Source organism: Calypte anna, chromosome 3 (assembly GCF_003957555.1).
Source record: "Calypte anna isolate BGI_N300 chromosome 3, bCalAnn1_v1.p, whole genome shotgun sequence".
NCBI lineage: Eukaryota > Metazoa > Chordata > Aves > Apodiformes > Trochilidae > Calypte > Calypte anna.
Window position 1 is genome coordinate 114,191,362 of NC_044246.1, and position 16,388 is coordinate 114,207,749.

General features: G+C 47.5%; 1 protein-coding gene across 1 annotated transcript in view; it reads right to left on the reverse strand.

Moving 5' to 3' along the window:
* The window catches only part of FZD3 (frizzled class receptor 3), a 75,931-nt gene extending 62,166 nt beyond the window's left edge, over nucleotides 1-13,765 (reverse strand). Inside the window, exons 1-2 of the mRNA XM_030447603.1 lie at nucleotides 13,711-13,765; nucleotides 7,054-7,396 (exon numbers count right to left, since the gene is read on the reverse strand). Of these exons, the coding sequence (XP_030303463.1) occupies nucleotides 7,054-7,242 (189 nt within the window). The 5' untranslated portion in view covers nucleotides 7,243-7,396; nucleotides 13,711-13,765. The remainder of the gene's footprint in view (nucleotides 1-7,053; nucleotides 7,397-13,710) is intronic.
* Nucleotides 13,766-16,388: the final 2,623 nt, after the last annotated feature.

Below are 16,388 nucleotides of genomic sequence, written 5' to 3' on the forward strand. Positions count from 1 at the left end.
TTCTTTACAAATTCTGGTAGGATACAACTGAGGAGACAATGAACTCCAGCCCTGGGATTGCTAAAATAACTCTTAAATTTGATTTTAAAGGATCCACTGGTATAGAACTGTAGGATCAGACTTTTTTTTTTCTTCTAATTCACCCACTGATCTTGGTGAGTTACTAAAGAGCATGTGTGCCACCATGGTGAACCCTCACAACCAGAGCAAAGAAACCCACAGTACAAGTGAGTTCAGTTTTTCTCATTGGTTTTATTAGGACCTGTTGTGAAAAAAATGACACTGTAAAAACTCTGAGAATGACAAGGCTTTTTCCCCCTCAGTACACAAGAGGAATCCCACTGGTTCTGCTGCTCTATTATATTACACTCCCAGCCATTAGGAAGGGCTCAGAAATAAGAGATGTTTTACCAGAAAATATTCAGGGCAAGTTTAAATAAACTTTGTTCTGTTCAAAATCTGAGTGTTCCATCCATGTGACTGAAACATTAAATAATGCTTAAAAAGCCAAACAGTCAAAACTTCCTTCTTGCTACGTGCAGATTTAAGGGAGAGTCTAGGCTAACACAAGGAATGTATTTCTGCAACCCCTTTGCATTCTTTTCATCCTGTTCAAACCCTTAAAAATCTCTGCAGTGGCAGCACAACCCCTGCACAGTGGATTTAAGCTCAGTAAGAGCCTTGTTTCCTTGCAGAGCCTTCCCCATTTTTAATGAAGCATTCAGAAGGAGCCCATAGCCCATTCCCAGACTAAACCCACTGGCCCCTCTGCTCATTACACTGGCAGAAGGGAGCCCTACACACACACACACCCCCAACACCATCCTGTCATTCATTCCTGGTGCTGAACAAGTCTATCCTGCTGAGATAACCAATCCCAAGAAACAATCATGCATCTTAACAGCTACCTTACTGGCCCTGGGTTTGTGCTAGAGAATGAAACAAAGTCAGAGCACAAAGCCAAGATGAAATTGCCTACACTAATTGCAGAAGGATCCCAGAGCCATCCCCACTGGGGACAGCAGTGGAAAAGATGTGGCCAGACACTACAGCCCCAGAGACTGCTGGGTTCACTGTTCTGCTAAACATCTTGTTCACTTTTCAGGTCTACATCTTGCCCCAGTGTCTTGTAATCTTCATTGCCCCAGCACCTCCAGGAGTCAGGAGCTGTGCTCATTTCAGGGTGAAGAACTGAGGCATGTGGCAACCACGAGGCTTGTTGGGGCTACCAACAAAGGCTGCATCAAACCACTACATGGCTCTCAAAGACCTAGGCCAGGCTCAAGCTCTGCTGAGCTCAGATCATAGAATCTTTCAGGTTGGAAAAGACCCATCCAGCCCAACCATCATCCCTACTCTGCAAAGTTCTCCCCTAAACCACATCCCCCAACCCCACATCTCAATGACCCTTAAGCACATCCAGAGGTGGGGACTCCACCACCTCCCTGGGCAGCCTATTCCAGGGTCTGACCACTCTTTCACTAATTTTTTTTTTTCCTAATGCCCAGTCTAATCCTACCCTGTTACAGCTTGCAGCCATTCCCTCTCCACAATGTCCTTTCTGGCACTTATAGAGAGCAAGGAGCTCTCCCCTAAGCCTCTTATTCCTCAAATTAAACAGCCCCAGCTCCTTCAGTCCTTCATAAGATTTTTTGTCTCCAGGCCCTTCACCACCTTCCTCTGCACTCACCCCAGCACCTCAATATCTCTCTTATTGTGCCCCAAACTGGACCCAGTCCTCAAGATGTGGCCCCACCAGTGCTGAGTACAGGGCACAAGCCACCTCTCTCCTTCTGCTGGCCACACTATTTAAGCCAGGATGCCACTGGCTTTCCAGCCACCCAGGCACACTGCTGGCTCCCATTCAGCTGCTCTCAATTAGAACCCCCAGGTCCTTTTCTCCCTGGCAGTTTTCCAGCCACACTTCCCCAAGCCTGGAGCTCTGCATGGGGTTGGTGTGGCTGCAGTGCAGGACCTGGCACTTGGCCTTGTTGAAGCTCATACTGCTCTCTCTGGAGCCTCCCCATCCTCATGCAGAGCAACACTCCCACCTATTTCTGCTCTTGAAGTTGAGATTTATGCCACAGAGAGCAGAGGAGTAACATTTGCCTCTGTTTCTCTGGAGCAGAAAACTATTTGAGGAAGATAAGAACAATTTCCCCAGTTATGTTGGCTCAGTCCATAAAATGATTGCTCTGCTTCCAACCGTGGCCATCAAGACTGTGAGAGACAGGGATATTTTTGAGTTCTCTGAAAGCACTGCTTTAACATGCAACAAAAGCCAGAAAAAATGAAGACAATGTTGGCCATTAGTAGGAATATATTAGCAGCAAAAGTGTGATTTTATTTAATTATAAAGAAATGCTTGGTGTGCCCACACCTGGAGAGTTGGGCCATTTTTCTATCCACATCTCAACAAGGATTTAAAATAAAAGGAAAGAGAAATGAATGAATCAGCTGAGTTGCAAGAAGAAAGCCCAAGCAACTGGAGCACTTCAGTTTGGAGAGGAAACTGTGTGATGACACCAAGGTTTCCAAAATTACAAGTATATCCTCTGCTATACCTGCAGCACAATACATGGAAAAAAGGATATGAAATGAAACCAGCAGGAAACTTGTTTAAAACAGGTTAAAGAGTTCTTCACATGGAGTCTAATGAACTGACTGCCAGCATAGTTTTCATGAAAGAATTTCAAGAAATTAATTGACAATAGAACCATTAAATAATACTAAAGGGAACAGGCAGGTACCCTCCAACATCTGTAATCCTGGGACTGTGGATACCAGGGAAGCACCAGCACAGGAGCCCCCAGACAAGAGGCCAAGCTTGCATCCCCTCCTCTTACCATCAGCAGATACAGAACCCTTGGCCAAATGGACAATGACCAGGACATTTCTCACATTCCCCCAATGCTCTCCCAGCCTGTGACAATTTTCTGCCAAGGGAAAACCCTGATATGGTTTGGTTTTGTTTTTTTTTTTTCTACCTAGTCACCCTCATTGGCATTATTTTCTGAGTTCTCAATCTTTTTTGCACCCACAGCATAATTTAAGAGTTTCACAGCTCTACTGTCAGCTATCTGAAGAACCATCTCTTCCTCTTTGCTCTGATTTGCCTCCTAGCAACTTCATTTGATGCAGCCCAGATCCTGAGCTAGCAGACACAGCACACAGTCAATCCCTACAACCCTTGGCAGACCACTTATGATGGCAGTTGTTGTTGGGTGGGTTTTTTTCTGTATAAACAGTATGCTAAAGCACCTTGCTAGTCTAACACACCTCATGTGGGATGTTTTCCATAAGGCTGTGGGCATTCTTCTCTCAGTCCCTTTCAGTTCAAACCCATTTTTTGAGATAGCTCAGAACTAGAATAGAACAGAAGCATGGAATGGGTTGGGTTGGAAGGGACCTTAAAGCTCATCCAGTTCCAACCCCTGCATGGTCAGGGACACCTCCCCGAGCCCAGGGTGCTCCAAGCCCCATCCAACCTGGGCTGAGACACTGCCAGGGATGGGGCAGCCACAGCTTCCTTGAGCAACCTGGGGCTCAAATTCAAGAATTTCTTCCTCATCTCCAACCTCACTCTCCCCTCTTCCAGTTTTAACCCATTCCCCTTGTCCTCTCCCTATCCCCCCGTGTCCAAAGCCCTCCCCCAGCTTTCTTGGAGCCCCTTCAGATATTGGAAGGTTGCTCTGAGCTCCCCTGGGAGCCTCCTCTTCTCCAGGCTGAACAACCCCAATCCCTCAGCCTGGCTTCCCAGGGAGGTGCTCAGCCCTCTGAGCATTTGAGTGGCTCTGCTTCCAGGAGCTCTGTGTCCTTCTGATGTTGGGGACTCCAGAACTGGACACACAACTCCAGGTGGGGTCTCAGCAGAGCAGAGCAGAGGGGGAGAATCCCCTCCCTCGACCCCTCTCTGTGCTTCTTTTGCTGCAGCCCAGGACATGGTTGGGTTCTGGGCTCCAAGCACACCCTGAGGGCTCATGTTGAGCTTCTGCTCCACCACCCCCACCCCCAAGTCCTTCTCCTCAGGGCTGCCCTCAATCCTTTCTCCTCCCAACCTCTATTTCTCCATGGGATTGCCTCCGCCCAGCTGCAGAACCTTGCCCTTGCCCGTGTTGAACTTCCTGCAGTTAACTTAACACAACATTCCAGGTATTTGTAAGCCACAGCACTCAATCACTCCACAGTAATCTCTGGTCATTTATTCCCTTCCTAATTATTTCACATCTGATTTGTCTTTTGGCTTTCTGCTCAGCCATGCTTTCAACTTGTATTTCAGCAGAACAAATCACTGTGAGCCCATGGAATAAGCTGACCACCACCACTGATCTGAAGAATATTACAGTCCCCAACACAAGTGCCTCAAATATAATAAAAAATATCTTTAAAATTCCACATTACAATTTGATCTAAGCTCTGAGTTACTCACAGCAGTATGAACAGGCTTTCTCATCTCACTTCTAACCTTCTCTTCTAGATCATTTAAGAAAATACTAAGCTGCCCAGGCTCTAAAATACTTCCATTGATCATCTCCTGCCCCTCCAAAGGGTGACTGTCTTGCTTCTCCCACCACCAACACAACCAAACCCCACTATCTCCACACTTCTGCAAGCCAAGTCCCAGGAGTCTTCAATTCAGTTGTTTTCATTAATTCCTTTAATATCTTAAGTTCCAGCTTCTCAAAAATGAAATAAATACTTTGTACACACCTAGTTGTTAACACTGCTCTCCTACGAAACTCACTTTGGCTTCATTTTTCTCTCCTTTCAGTTAGATCTTCAAAGGTCCTCAGAACTTACCAGAGCCAATTCTAAAATAAAAATCATTCCTATTGCTATGGATTTAGGAGAATTGGAAACCCTGGCCACATCCAAATGAGCTGTCAAAATGCAAGTCCATAGTTCTTTCAAATAATGCAAATTTATGGGTAAGAATCTCTGTTTTCTTTTTACTGTCAGGTGGGTCACAACTCTCCCATAAAAAGACCCTACAAAGCCTTGGGTTTCTATTATTTAACAAGTGGTGTCCCCCAGGGATCAGCATTGGGCCCAGTTCTGTTTAATATCTTCATTGATGATTTAGATGAGGGGATTGAGTCCATCATCAGCAAATTCACAGATGACACCAAGCTGGGGGGAGTGTGGATCAGCTAGAAGGCAGGAGGGCTCTGCAGAGGGACCTGGACAGACTGGAGAGTTGGGATGATCCCAACAGGATAAGGTTCAACATTCCAAGTGCCGGGTCCTGCACTTTGGCCACAACAACCCCATGGGGAGCTCCAGGCTGGGCACAGAGTGGCAGAAAGGGACCTGGGAGTCTGGATTGCCAGGAAGCTGAAGAGGAGCCAGCAGTGTGCCCAGGTGGCCAAGAAGGCCAATGGCATCCTGGGCTGTGTCAGGAACAGCGTGGCCAGCAGGTCCAGGGAAGGGATTCTGCCCCTGTGCTCAGCCCTGGGGAGGCCACAGCTTGAGTCCTGTGTCCAGTTCTGGGCCCCTCAGCCCTTCAGGAAGGAGATTGAGGTGCTGGAGCAGGTCCAGAGAAGAGCAAGGAGGCTGTGAAGGGATCCAGCACAAGTGCTGTGAGGAAGGGCTGAGGGAGCTGGGGGTGTTGAGGCTGGAGAAGAGGAGGCTCAGGGGAGACCTCATCACTCTCTCCAACTCCCTGAAAGGAGGTTGGAGCCAGGGGGGGGTTGGGCTCTTTTCCCAGGCAACTCTCAGCAAGACAAGAGGGCAGGGTCTCAAGTTGTGCCAGGGGAGGTTTAGGTTGGAGATGAGAAAGAATTTCTTTCTGGAGAGGGTGATCAGGCATTGGAATGGGCTGCCCAGGGAAGTAGTGGATTCTCCGTGTCTGGAGATCTTTCCAAAGAGCCTGGATGTGGCACTGAGTGCCATGGGCTGGGAACCACGGGGGGAGTGGATCAAGGGTTGGACTTGATGAGCTCTGAGGTCCCTTCCAACCCAGCCCATTCTATGATTCTATGATTCTAAGAAGAATGAAATTAAGGTTCTGTATTGTCAGGAAGAGAATTCAAAGATGAAACCATATGATTATTCTTTCTGTTCTCAGTGAACACCACAGTGTATCTACCTGCAAGGATTTTAACAAATACAAATAAACTTAATCTGCACAAATCTCTCCTGAATATTTGAACAGGCTGACACCAAGGCTTGCCTAATATTCTGAATTTCCATCAATTTTAGTCATATCACAAAATACCAAGTAAGGAAACTCCTTTAGGTAGGGTGGCAGGGTAGAGAATAGACTGAAGTGAACTTAGAAATCTTGTATAAACCAGAGGTTAAATGAAAAAAACTAAGTATGTGGTTAAAGCACCCCCAGGAAAGGTCCCCAAAGACAGGTTAGGCAAACAGCAGTAGAAACACACTGGAGTTTTTTTTTAAAGTAGACAAATATTATGTAAAAGTCCAAAGAAGTGTTTGAGGGATAATGGTAACAGTAATAAGGTACCATGGTAAGAAAGAAATAACAGACAGAAACAAGTTAACTGTCTGCAAGACCACAGACTTTCTCGTATCTGAGAGAAGCAGCACTAACACTTGTGTAATTTCCATTATTTTCATAGTATGTCTTATTAGTCTCCTTCACACCAAGTTTTAGGCAAGTAAGAAAAGGTCAAATATTCCAAAGCTACCAAAGAATGAAGTCTTCAGAACTACAACTCTTCTATTGATTGCTTGGTATGCTATTTTTCTGGCATTTAGCTAAGTGACTGACCTTTCAAAATATGCATCCTTGATCTGCCTAAATATTTAAAGGAGCAGACTGAGAAAGCACATCCAGAGTATTCCACACTCAGTTATACTAAATCAGGCAAATTTTGTATTAAAAGAATATTTTAGTCTATATTATAATACATCTTATGCAAATGGCATTTGGGTTTAGATTTAAATATTAATTAATTTTTTTGTTTCTAATATAATTATCCTCCTGGCTTCTGCCCCAAATTGCTTGTCAACTGAAGGCCAGAAACATCTATATTGCTGAAAAAAACCCCAAAAACCCACAAAACCCCCCCCAAAAAAGGGTCTTACCTCCATTGCTAATGCTGCTGTTTGCTGGTCATAATGATTCAGAAGATTGGGCATAAAGGTTGTGTTGTAAGGCAGATCCTGGCACATCCTCAAGATGATGGGCTCACAGGAAAATAAACTGTGCCCTCTTGTGTGCCCCAGCAAAAAATCCCCAAGCCAAAGGTAACAGAACATCCAGCTAACAGCCATCCTTCCACACTGGGAATGGGGACAGTGCCTGAGCCCCACTGGAAAGCTCTTTCAGCTCCTCATGTGCCCTCAGGTTTCACTTCAGTGGTGATATTTTCAGTCCATGTTTAAGGTTCTTCAGAACTGGAATACTCTTTGCATGCAACATTTTGAGCTCAGTCCAGAAGATGATGTGTATGAGACAGGAGGGTGAGAATTCTTTTTTTCTTCTTTTCTCAGTATTTTATAGCACATATTAGGCTAAGGCATCAAAATGTTTAACCACATTCCCACACGACTGACCCCATCGTGACAGAACAGCAGTCAAGTTCTCTTCTTCTTTTGTTAGGTGACCTAGAATAAAAAAAGAAAAACAAAACACGACCAGAATAAAGCAAAAAGCCTTGTAATTTATTAAAATATTTTAGGTCTAAATAGCCCAGCAGACAAATTGTTTTCAAGTTCTCATGTGCAAGACTAGAGGCCCCTTAACAAGTTTTAACCCTGGTTTCAGACTGCTTCTGTTGGAAAGGTTTGTGTGCTCCAAAACTCCACCCAAAAAGGCTGGTGAAAAGGGACAATGTATTTACTAAGAAGAAAACATTTTTAGAAATCCCCACACCTTTTAATTTAACCATGTGAGCATTACAATTGTTGACCACACTGAAACCAAAACATTTCTGACTCAGCATCTCCACTGGTAAGTTCACAGTGATAGCATCTCTTTAGCTGCACGGCCTCCTAACTTCTGCTGAATAATAATAAAACAAAAACAAAACAGTCACCACCACCAATACACAAGTCCCAACTTGCAGGACTGAAGACTGATGTTCTGCCCAACAAGCTACACTCATGCTTTGCCTACCTGTGCTCAAATATGTAATTTTAGCCTGGTTGTAAACAGATTTTTTTTTTTTGTCGTCTCTAACTCATTGTCTCCCACTCCACAAGCCAGGAAGGAGAAGGCAGAAGAGAGAATTCTTTGACCACCCTTTTGTCCACACTCTCAAATTTGGAAATTGCAAATGCTTGGTTGCTCTGCCAGTTCCTACAGAGCCAATTTAAGCAGCTCCCCAGGGCTGGATCTGAATTTCCTCAGCACTGAGGGGCTGGAGTGGAACAAGAACTGGGACTCATTACCTGGAGAAAAAAACTCTAAAACTGGAGGCTAAAAGCATGGAAAAAGTTGACAGAGGCATGAGATTACAAAAAGGCCCTTTTCTTAGAACAGTTTTGTGTTACAGCCATGAGATTTGCAAAATTCAGTCTCTAACCAACTGCTCAAAAATAAAACCAAAAAAACCCATCCACCACCCTCACTTTTTGAGCTGAGAAGCAACAGAAACTTAGAAATTGTTTGTCCCAGAAAACCCAAAGTACTCTGCCAATATTCCCAAGAGTAGGCAGGCACAGATTTGAACAGAATTCTTGAAGGAGTAACATAATCCAGGAAGGGAACGAAATTGTACACCTTAGAAAGGGAAAACTTAGTGAGGGAAATGAAAGAGTTAATTATCAGACTTTGGCTGCTATCAGCCAACCAAAAAAGTTATTCATGCACACTTCTGTTTACATAAGCCCATCTTACGGCCAGAAAAATTAAATCCCTTCTACCTCTTCAAACCCTCATTTACTTTGTGGGTTGGAGAAGATAATCTCAGGAGGTTCCTTCCAACCTAAACAATTTCTGTGTTTCTCTTTAGGAGCATGTGTGGCAATGTTTTTGGCTGTAGCTGTAAAAGACAGACTGGTAAAAACAAACAGGCAAATAGGAAAAAGACCAAGATGTTAAACATAGCCATGTTAAATTAAGTTCATTTGCAACTTGCTTTCCCCAGACTGCTTACTCTCACACAGCTACTGATGGGGAATCCATGTACATAAAGAGAAGAACACAAACGTTCCAATGCAAATGTGAAGCAGTTCCAAACTTAAGAAAGATAAAACATGACCAAAAAAAAAGCAGAAAAGAGAATTCTCAACACCTTCAGACAGGTGGCAGAACCAACCAACAAAGCTCAAAATCTTGCTTAAATTCTGAAGCAAACAAGTGTTGCTGTGAAGAGCAGTCAACACACTGAAGTGAAAAGATCAAAATTAGCCATGATATTTAAACATGCTACAACTAACCACACCAACTTCCAGTCCAATTTCAAGTACATACAGCCCTGAAAAGCTATCTCCTTCTGATCTGAGGAAGCCACTTGTCAGGCTTATTTTTCAACAATATGGTGTCTCTTAGAAAAAAAAAAAAGGAAGCCTAAGGAAGCTGTGGCTGCCCCATCCCTGGCAGTGTCTCAGCCCAGGTTGGATGGGGCTTGGAGCACCCTGGGCTGGGGGAGGTGTCCCTGACCATGCAGGGGGTTGGAACTGGATGAGCTTTAAGGTCCCTTTCAACCCAAACCCTTCCATGACTCTATGAAAAAAAAAGAGCTGAACTACCCCATCCTCCAAGCCAGCACTACTTCACTTAATCCTAAAGGTGTCTCCAAATTCTCATACCCTGACCAGAAGATTACATTAGATAAAACAACTTAGGATGTGCAGGGGGCCTAATCCATTTTGAATCCAGTCCTTTAACATCTTAATAGCAGTTCTCCAAACTCAGGAAAATAAAACGATTCAGTTTGTTGACATCTTCAACAGAATGGATTCAATTATTTTTTTTTCTATTTCTTAAACACTTTGGCCACCAGTTCTGAAAGTCTTTATTCAGTGACTTCAGTAAAGTCAACTTGTAGGGGGCATGCAGCCCAAAAAGCCAAGTGCATCCCAGGCTGCAGGGAGGGGAATCTCCCCTTCTGCTCTGCGGAGGCCCCCCTGGGGTAAAGCTGTGTCCATCTCTGGGGTCCCCATCAGTAGAAGGACTCGGAGCTGTTGGAGCCAGTGCAGAGGAGGCCCTGGAGCTGCTGGGAGGGCTGGAGCAGCTCTGCTCTGGAGCCAGGCTGAGAGAGTTGGGGGTGTTGAGGCTGGAGAAGAGAAGGCTGCACCGGGGAGACCTTAGAGCACCTTCCAGTGCCTGAAGGGGCTCCAGGAAAGCTGGGGAGGGACTTGGGACAAGGGCCTGGAGGGATGGGAGCCTGCGAGGGGGAAGGGTTTGCAGCTGGGAGAGGGGAGATGGAGAGGAGATCTTGGGCAGGGAGGGAGGGAGGGAGGGAGGGAGAAATGGTTTGGTTGGACTTGGTGATCTCCAAGGTCCTTTCCAGCCATGAGCATTCTGTGATTCTCAGGTGTGGGACATGGGTTAGTGGTGGCCTGGAATAAGGTGATGTCCTGGATGGACTGCAGTAGGGAGAGGACAAGGGTGAAGGGTTTCCAGCTGGGAGAGGGGAGATGGGGATGAGATGTGAGGGAGAAATTCCTTGGGGTGAGGGTGGTGAGCCCCTGGTTGCCCAGGTTGCCCAAGGAAGCTGTGGCTGCCCCATCCCTGGCAGTGTCTCAGCCCAGGTTGGATGGGGCTTGGAGCACCCTGGGCTGGGGGAGGTGTCCCTGAGAATGGCACAGGGGTTGGAATTAGATCATCTCTAAGGTCCCTTCCCACCCTGAAAATTCTGGGGTTCTATCTGTGATTAGCAATTGCCTTTTTAACTTTTTCCCTTCAATTCAGTTGCCATTCCAGCAGTGATCAGCAGATAACGCTGCTAAGAGCAGTTCAGAAGCAACATAAGGTGAAGTGTGCTCACATTAGGTATTGTGTCAGAGCTGGGAGCACAGAAATTGGGCAAATCCAGGTCTGGATTTAAAGTCTCGGGAAAAAGTCCAAGAACACTTCACACAAATCATACTAATAACATGCAAAGTAGAGACTCCAAACAAATCCACCCATCTTCTGACTTCCCCACAACCTCAAACTGAAAAAAAAACCCAAACCCCATGCAAAAACACAGACTCAATAAGCTACCAAAAGCTTTAATTGTGCCAGATGAAAAAAAAAAAAAAATCATGTCCTTTCAGGACTTTTCCATTTTATGTTCAAGATGTTATTACTGTTTAGTATCATAAAGGAAATTAAGAGTATATTCACTAGAGCCAGAAAAGAACTCCAAATTATAGAATGTAATCACCCAGTGCCCCTTCATGGACAAAAAGAAATAAATCTAAGTGAAATAAAAAAAAAAAAAGAAGACAATCATATCATTGTGAATGGAGAAGGAAGTTATGCAAAGGAGCATATAGATGAGCTATTAATTGGTGTAGACAGATGAATGCTGTAATAAGCAATCTTTAGTGTCAAGATAGTTTCTTAGCACAGACCAAGTTCTGTACAGTCTTTGTTAAGCCTCTACATATGAAATGTTGTGGTTATTTTTATATGTATATAAAACCAAAACAAAACACTTCTGATGACACTGAGAATAAAAGAGGAGGAGGGGATACCTACCCTGTTTACCCCAAGGCACTGCAAAAAAAAAAAAAAAAACTGTGGGCAAAAGGGGTAGGAAACAGCTAGTTTGCTAGTGTGGTTATGAACTTATATATTATTTATAATAAGAAGCCCATCCACTTCTTGCTGTAAATGATAATTTAAGACATACATAGATAACTATTAAAAAGAGTGAAAAATTACTCAGTGAAAGGGTTGACTCCCACAAGCAATTTGTTTTGTTTTTCAAATGAATTTTCAAGTTACTAAGGGAGCAACGAGAGGGGGGCAATGAGAGAAAAAGTCATCAGACTTTAAAAAGAAAATATGTAGGTGGATTAATTAGGTTATCTGTCCCAGAGAAATGAGGTGATAAAACAACAAACCAGACAACTCCTGTACAAGTGAGAAGACAAGAGGAGAATGTCACCTTAGTCATTCCCCACCCAATTCTGATCATGGAGAAAGGAAAGGAACTCATTCATTGCACACAAGCACTGGCAGCATTTCCCCAGCCCATTCCCACCCACATGAAGGCACAAAAGGAGAATACATTATTCTCCCAGCTCCATTTTAATTAGTCAGTGGGAAAGAAACTCCAGGGCTGTACTCCCCTGTTCCACTTCTCTTACGTGTTACTGGAGAACCACACTATAATCCCTCACACATCCTCTATTTGCAGTGGGAAAAGAGGGCACGTTACACACTCCTCTGCTCTTCCTCAGGCACATGTTACACATTCCCATGCTCTTCCTCACTGTAGTCCAGGGCAAAACGAAAAAAGACACCAAATATCTCCTTTTTCCCTCCCTCTCTCCCTCTCTAGAGGTACAGTGACACCACAACAGTCCCTGCTCCATTCCCAGCAAGGAAAGATGGAAAGGCAGAAAGCTTTCCTGTCAAGGTCCTCCATGTCTGATGGAGCATCTCCCTCCATCCAGGTTCATATTGCATGGAAGGCTAAGGGGCTGGAGGGGGAGCTCCCCATCACCCCTTGGATTGGAAGGGGAGGTAAGGTGCAGAGTGAACTATCATCCCCTCTCCTCTTGAATCCTCACTGTGTTGTAATGGGAAAAAAAAAGGAACAAGTGCACACACGGGACCAGCATCCTTTTGGATTCCTGCTGCACAGCAAAAGCAAAGGAAAGACACTTATACCCATAAGAGCAGCACCTCTTCCCCCTAGGTCCCCACTGGATTGCAAAAGGAAAAGGAGAGTGTGTGGACAGAGCTGGAATCCCTTTGGGTCCCTGCAAAGGGAAAAGGGGGAGGGAGGTGTGCGTGGGACTAAGCATCCCTTCCCTGCCACCGCACTGCAAAGAGAAAGGAGGGAACGAGGGACGAGGAACCTCCTGGGTCCCCAGTGCACCGCAGAAGAAAAGGAAGGGGGGGTGAAGGATGGAGGTGGGGTGGGGGAATGGCATCCCTTCATCCCTTCCTCATCCCTTCATCCCTTCCTCATCCCTTCATCCCTTCTTCATCCCTTCCTCCCCGGGTCCCCAGCACACAGCCCAAGGGCAGAGAGGCAGCGAGTCCGCTTTCCTTTTGCATCCACACACAGCCAGGAGCAAAGGAGAGAGGGAGCAGGGAGCAGAACATCCCCACCCCAGGGCTCCCAGGGCATCGAGAGAGACAGGAAGGAGAGGAGCGGGGTCTCGCATCCCTCTCCCCTGGGGTCCCTCATGGAAAAGGAGAGGGAAAGCATGGGACGAGCATCCCCTTCTGCTGGCTCCCCAGCTCCCAGTGGCAGGCACAGGGGGAGCGGGAACGCGGGACCAGCATCTCCCGGCCCCGAGGCGCTGCTGAGGGAGAGGGGTGGATCCTCCATGTCGTTCACCGGAGAACAGGACCAGCATCCCCTGACCTTCGCTTGCCCGCTCTACGGGAGGTGCGGGGGACACCGAACCCCCCGCTTCCCTCACTCCCCCGCCCCAGAGGACGCTTCATGGCCGCCCCCCCCACCTCCTCCCTCAGCGCCGTCTCCGGGAGCGGGTGTCTCCCTGCCCGTGGCGAGCGAAGCGGCCGCTGCGGGGGTGAAAGAACGGCATCCCTGAGGGGAAACCTTCCCTCATCTCTCCACCCCGACCCTCTCCGCTCTGCCCAGGGGCCCGGGTCCCCGGCGTTACCTCAGCGCGGGGTCCCGACGCCGCGGTCCCGCTTCTCCCCCTCAGGTGGCGGCGGAGGCAGCGGCCGCGCCTCCTCGCGCCCGACCCCGCCGCAGCGCCCGCCCCGCCCCCGCGCCTCCGCCCCGCCCCCCATTGGCCACGCCCGTCTGCCTGCCGGGATGAACGAACCAATCAGAAAGGGACGGGCAGGTTGCTAGGTAGATCCCGACCGCGGTCCCTTCGGCCTTTCTCCGGTGCTGGGATCTGATTGGCTGCTGGCCGATGGGGAGGGAAGGGGAAGGGGGGGAGCGGTTGCCATAGCGACGGGAAGCGGCCTTGCGGGAGGAGGAGGAGGAGGAAGAGGAGGAGGAGGCCGCGGAGGCCGCGCCGCTTGCGGACGGGAGGAGACAGGTGAGGGGCGGCCCGGACCGGGAAGGGGGGGCCTGGAGGGTGACCGAGGCTTGAGGGATAAAGGGAGGACGGGTCCTCTGTTCCAGGGTGGGGCACACGGCAGAGTGGTGGGGTCCCCATCAGCAGAAGGACACGGAGCTGATGGAGCCAGTGCAGATGAGGCCCGGAAGCTGCTGGGAGGGCTGGAGCAGCTCTGCTCTGGAGCCAGGCTGAGAATAATTTGGATGGGAAGGGACCTCTAAAGCTCACCCAATCCCACCCCTGCAGTATCAGGGACACCCTCACCCAGATCAGGGTGCTCAGAGCCTCCTCAAGCCTCACCTTGAACATCTCCAGGGATGAGGCCTCAACCACCTCCCTGGGCACCCTGTGCCATTGTTCCACTGCCCTCATGGGACACAACTTGTTCCTCACACCCAGTTGGGGTTGTTGAGGCTGGAGAAGAGAAGGCTGCACCGGGGAGACCTTAGAGCACCTTCCAGTGCCTGAAGGGGCTCCAGGAAAGCTGGGGAGGGACTTGGGACAAGGGCCTGGAGGGATGGGAGCCTGCGAGGGGGAAGGGTTTCCAGCTGGGAGAGGGGAGATGGAGAGGAGATCTTGGGCAGGGAGGGAGGGAGAAATTCCTTGGGGTGAGGGTGCTGAGCCCCTGGTTGCCCAGGTTGCCCAAGGAAGCTGTGGCTGCCCCATCCCTGGCAGTGTCTCAGCCCAGGTTGGATGGGGCTTGGAGCACCCTGGGCGGGGGGAGGTGTCCCTGACCATGCAGGGGGGTTGGAATTAGCTCACTTTTAGGGTCCCTTCCCACCCAAACCAGTCGGAGATTCTGATTCTAGGATTATGTATTGTTTATCTGTGTTAAATGCAGTCACGTTTTTTGAATGAAGGACTTGATCCCCCTTGTAGTGTTGTCAGTGAGAGCATCTCCATTGGCTTCAACAGGATTTGGTCAGTCCTGAAACTCTCTCTCTATTAGACAATGCCATTTCTCCTTCATACATCTCCAAAAGCACAACTCTCTTGGATCCTCACTCAATATCTCCATTCATTTGAACTCTGAACCATTCCTAGGCACTCTCTGGCAGTAGGAACCTCAGCAGTTTTGCTCTTTTTTAACATTTGCACCCTGCCAGGCTCACCTGCTTTCTGCAAACTGTGCCAGGTAACTGCTGTGGAACAGCTGGAGATCTCTGACCAGCTTGCTGTGAAGTTAATCAAACTCAAACAGCACAAAAAGACTGCAGGTACTCATAAAACTTGGGCTTTCCCCAGTCTTTGCCCAAAATCTCTTTTGCTGTGGTATTTATTATTCCTGCCACCTGCCCCTACATTGCCTTTTAGTTTTTCCTAGGAGAGAGGTGTTAATTTGTATTATTTTTTTGATATTATATCCATAGCTTTTCCTCCCTGAGCAGTAAGCCAGCATTTTCCTTATATATATATTTAAAGCCTGTTTTCTGTTAAACTCATCTCCTATCTCTTGCTGGTCAAATGATTTCAGATCACCTAAGCTTGATGCTTTTCATCCCAGGATAGGTGAAGAAGAAGCTGGAGCAATCTCTGGAATGTTATTTGGGGCAGCCAGACCACAGATAACCACTGTGGCAGGAGAAAAGTGGGGCCCTGGCTACAGCACTTGGGAATTGTTGGTGTGCTCAGTGGAGGAGCTGCTGTTCTGTGAGTATTGAGCAACCTGCTGCAGCCACCTCCATACCATGCCATAGATTAACTCTGATCAGAGTTACTTTAGGCTCTTGAAGGAGTAGGATTAGCTGTTAATCCTGCCAGGAATGGGGGACTGAGGATGGTGACAAAGAGGCACAGGGTTTCCTTTGGGGAACAGACAAACTAAGCTGTAGTTTCCCAAGTAACAGACTGACAGAGTCACAGGATTGTCATGGTTGGAAAAGATCTAAAATCACTGTGTCCTAACATCAACATCCCCCTCTTGGCAATTAAATAAATAAAACAGATTTATCTGTGTCACCACAGCCACCAGAGCAGATCCTGAAGTGCCACATCCAGGCAGTTTTTAAATCCCTCCAGGGCTGGGGACTCCAGCACCTCCCTGGGCAGCTGTTCCAGGACAGAAATCCTTCCTCAGCTCTGCTCTCCCCCTCCCCTGGGGCAACTTCAGGCCATCTCCTCTGCTCCTGGCATTGTTCACTGGAGAGAAGAGCTCAGCACCCACCTCCCTACAACCTCCTTGCAGGGAGCTGCACAGGGCAAGCAGCTCTCAGCCTCCTCCAAACTCAACATTCCCATTGCCCTCAGCCTCTCCTCACAGGATTTCT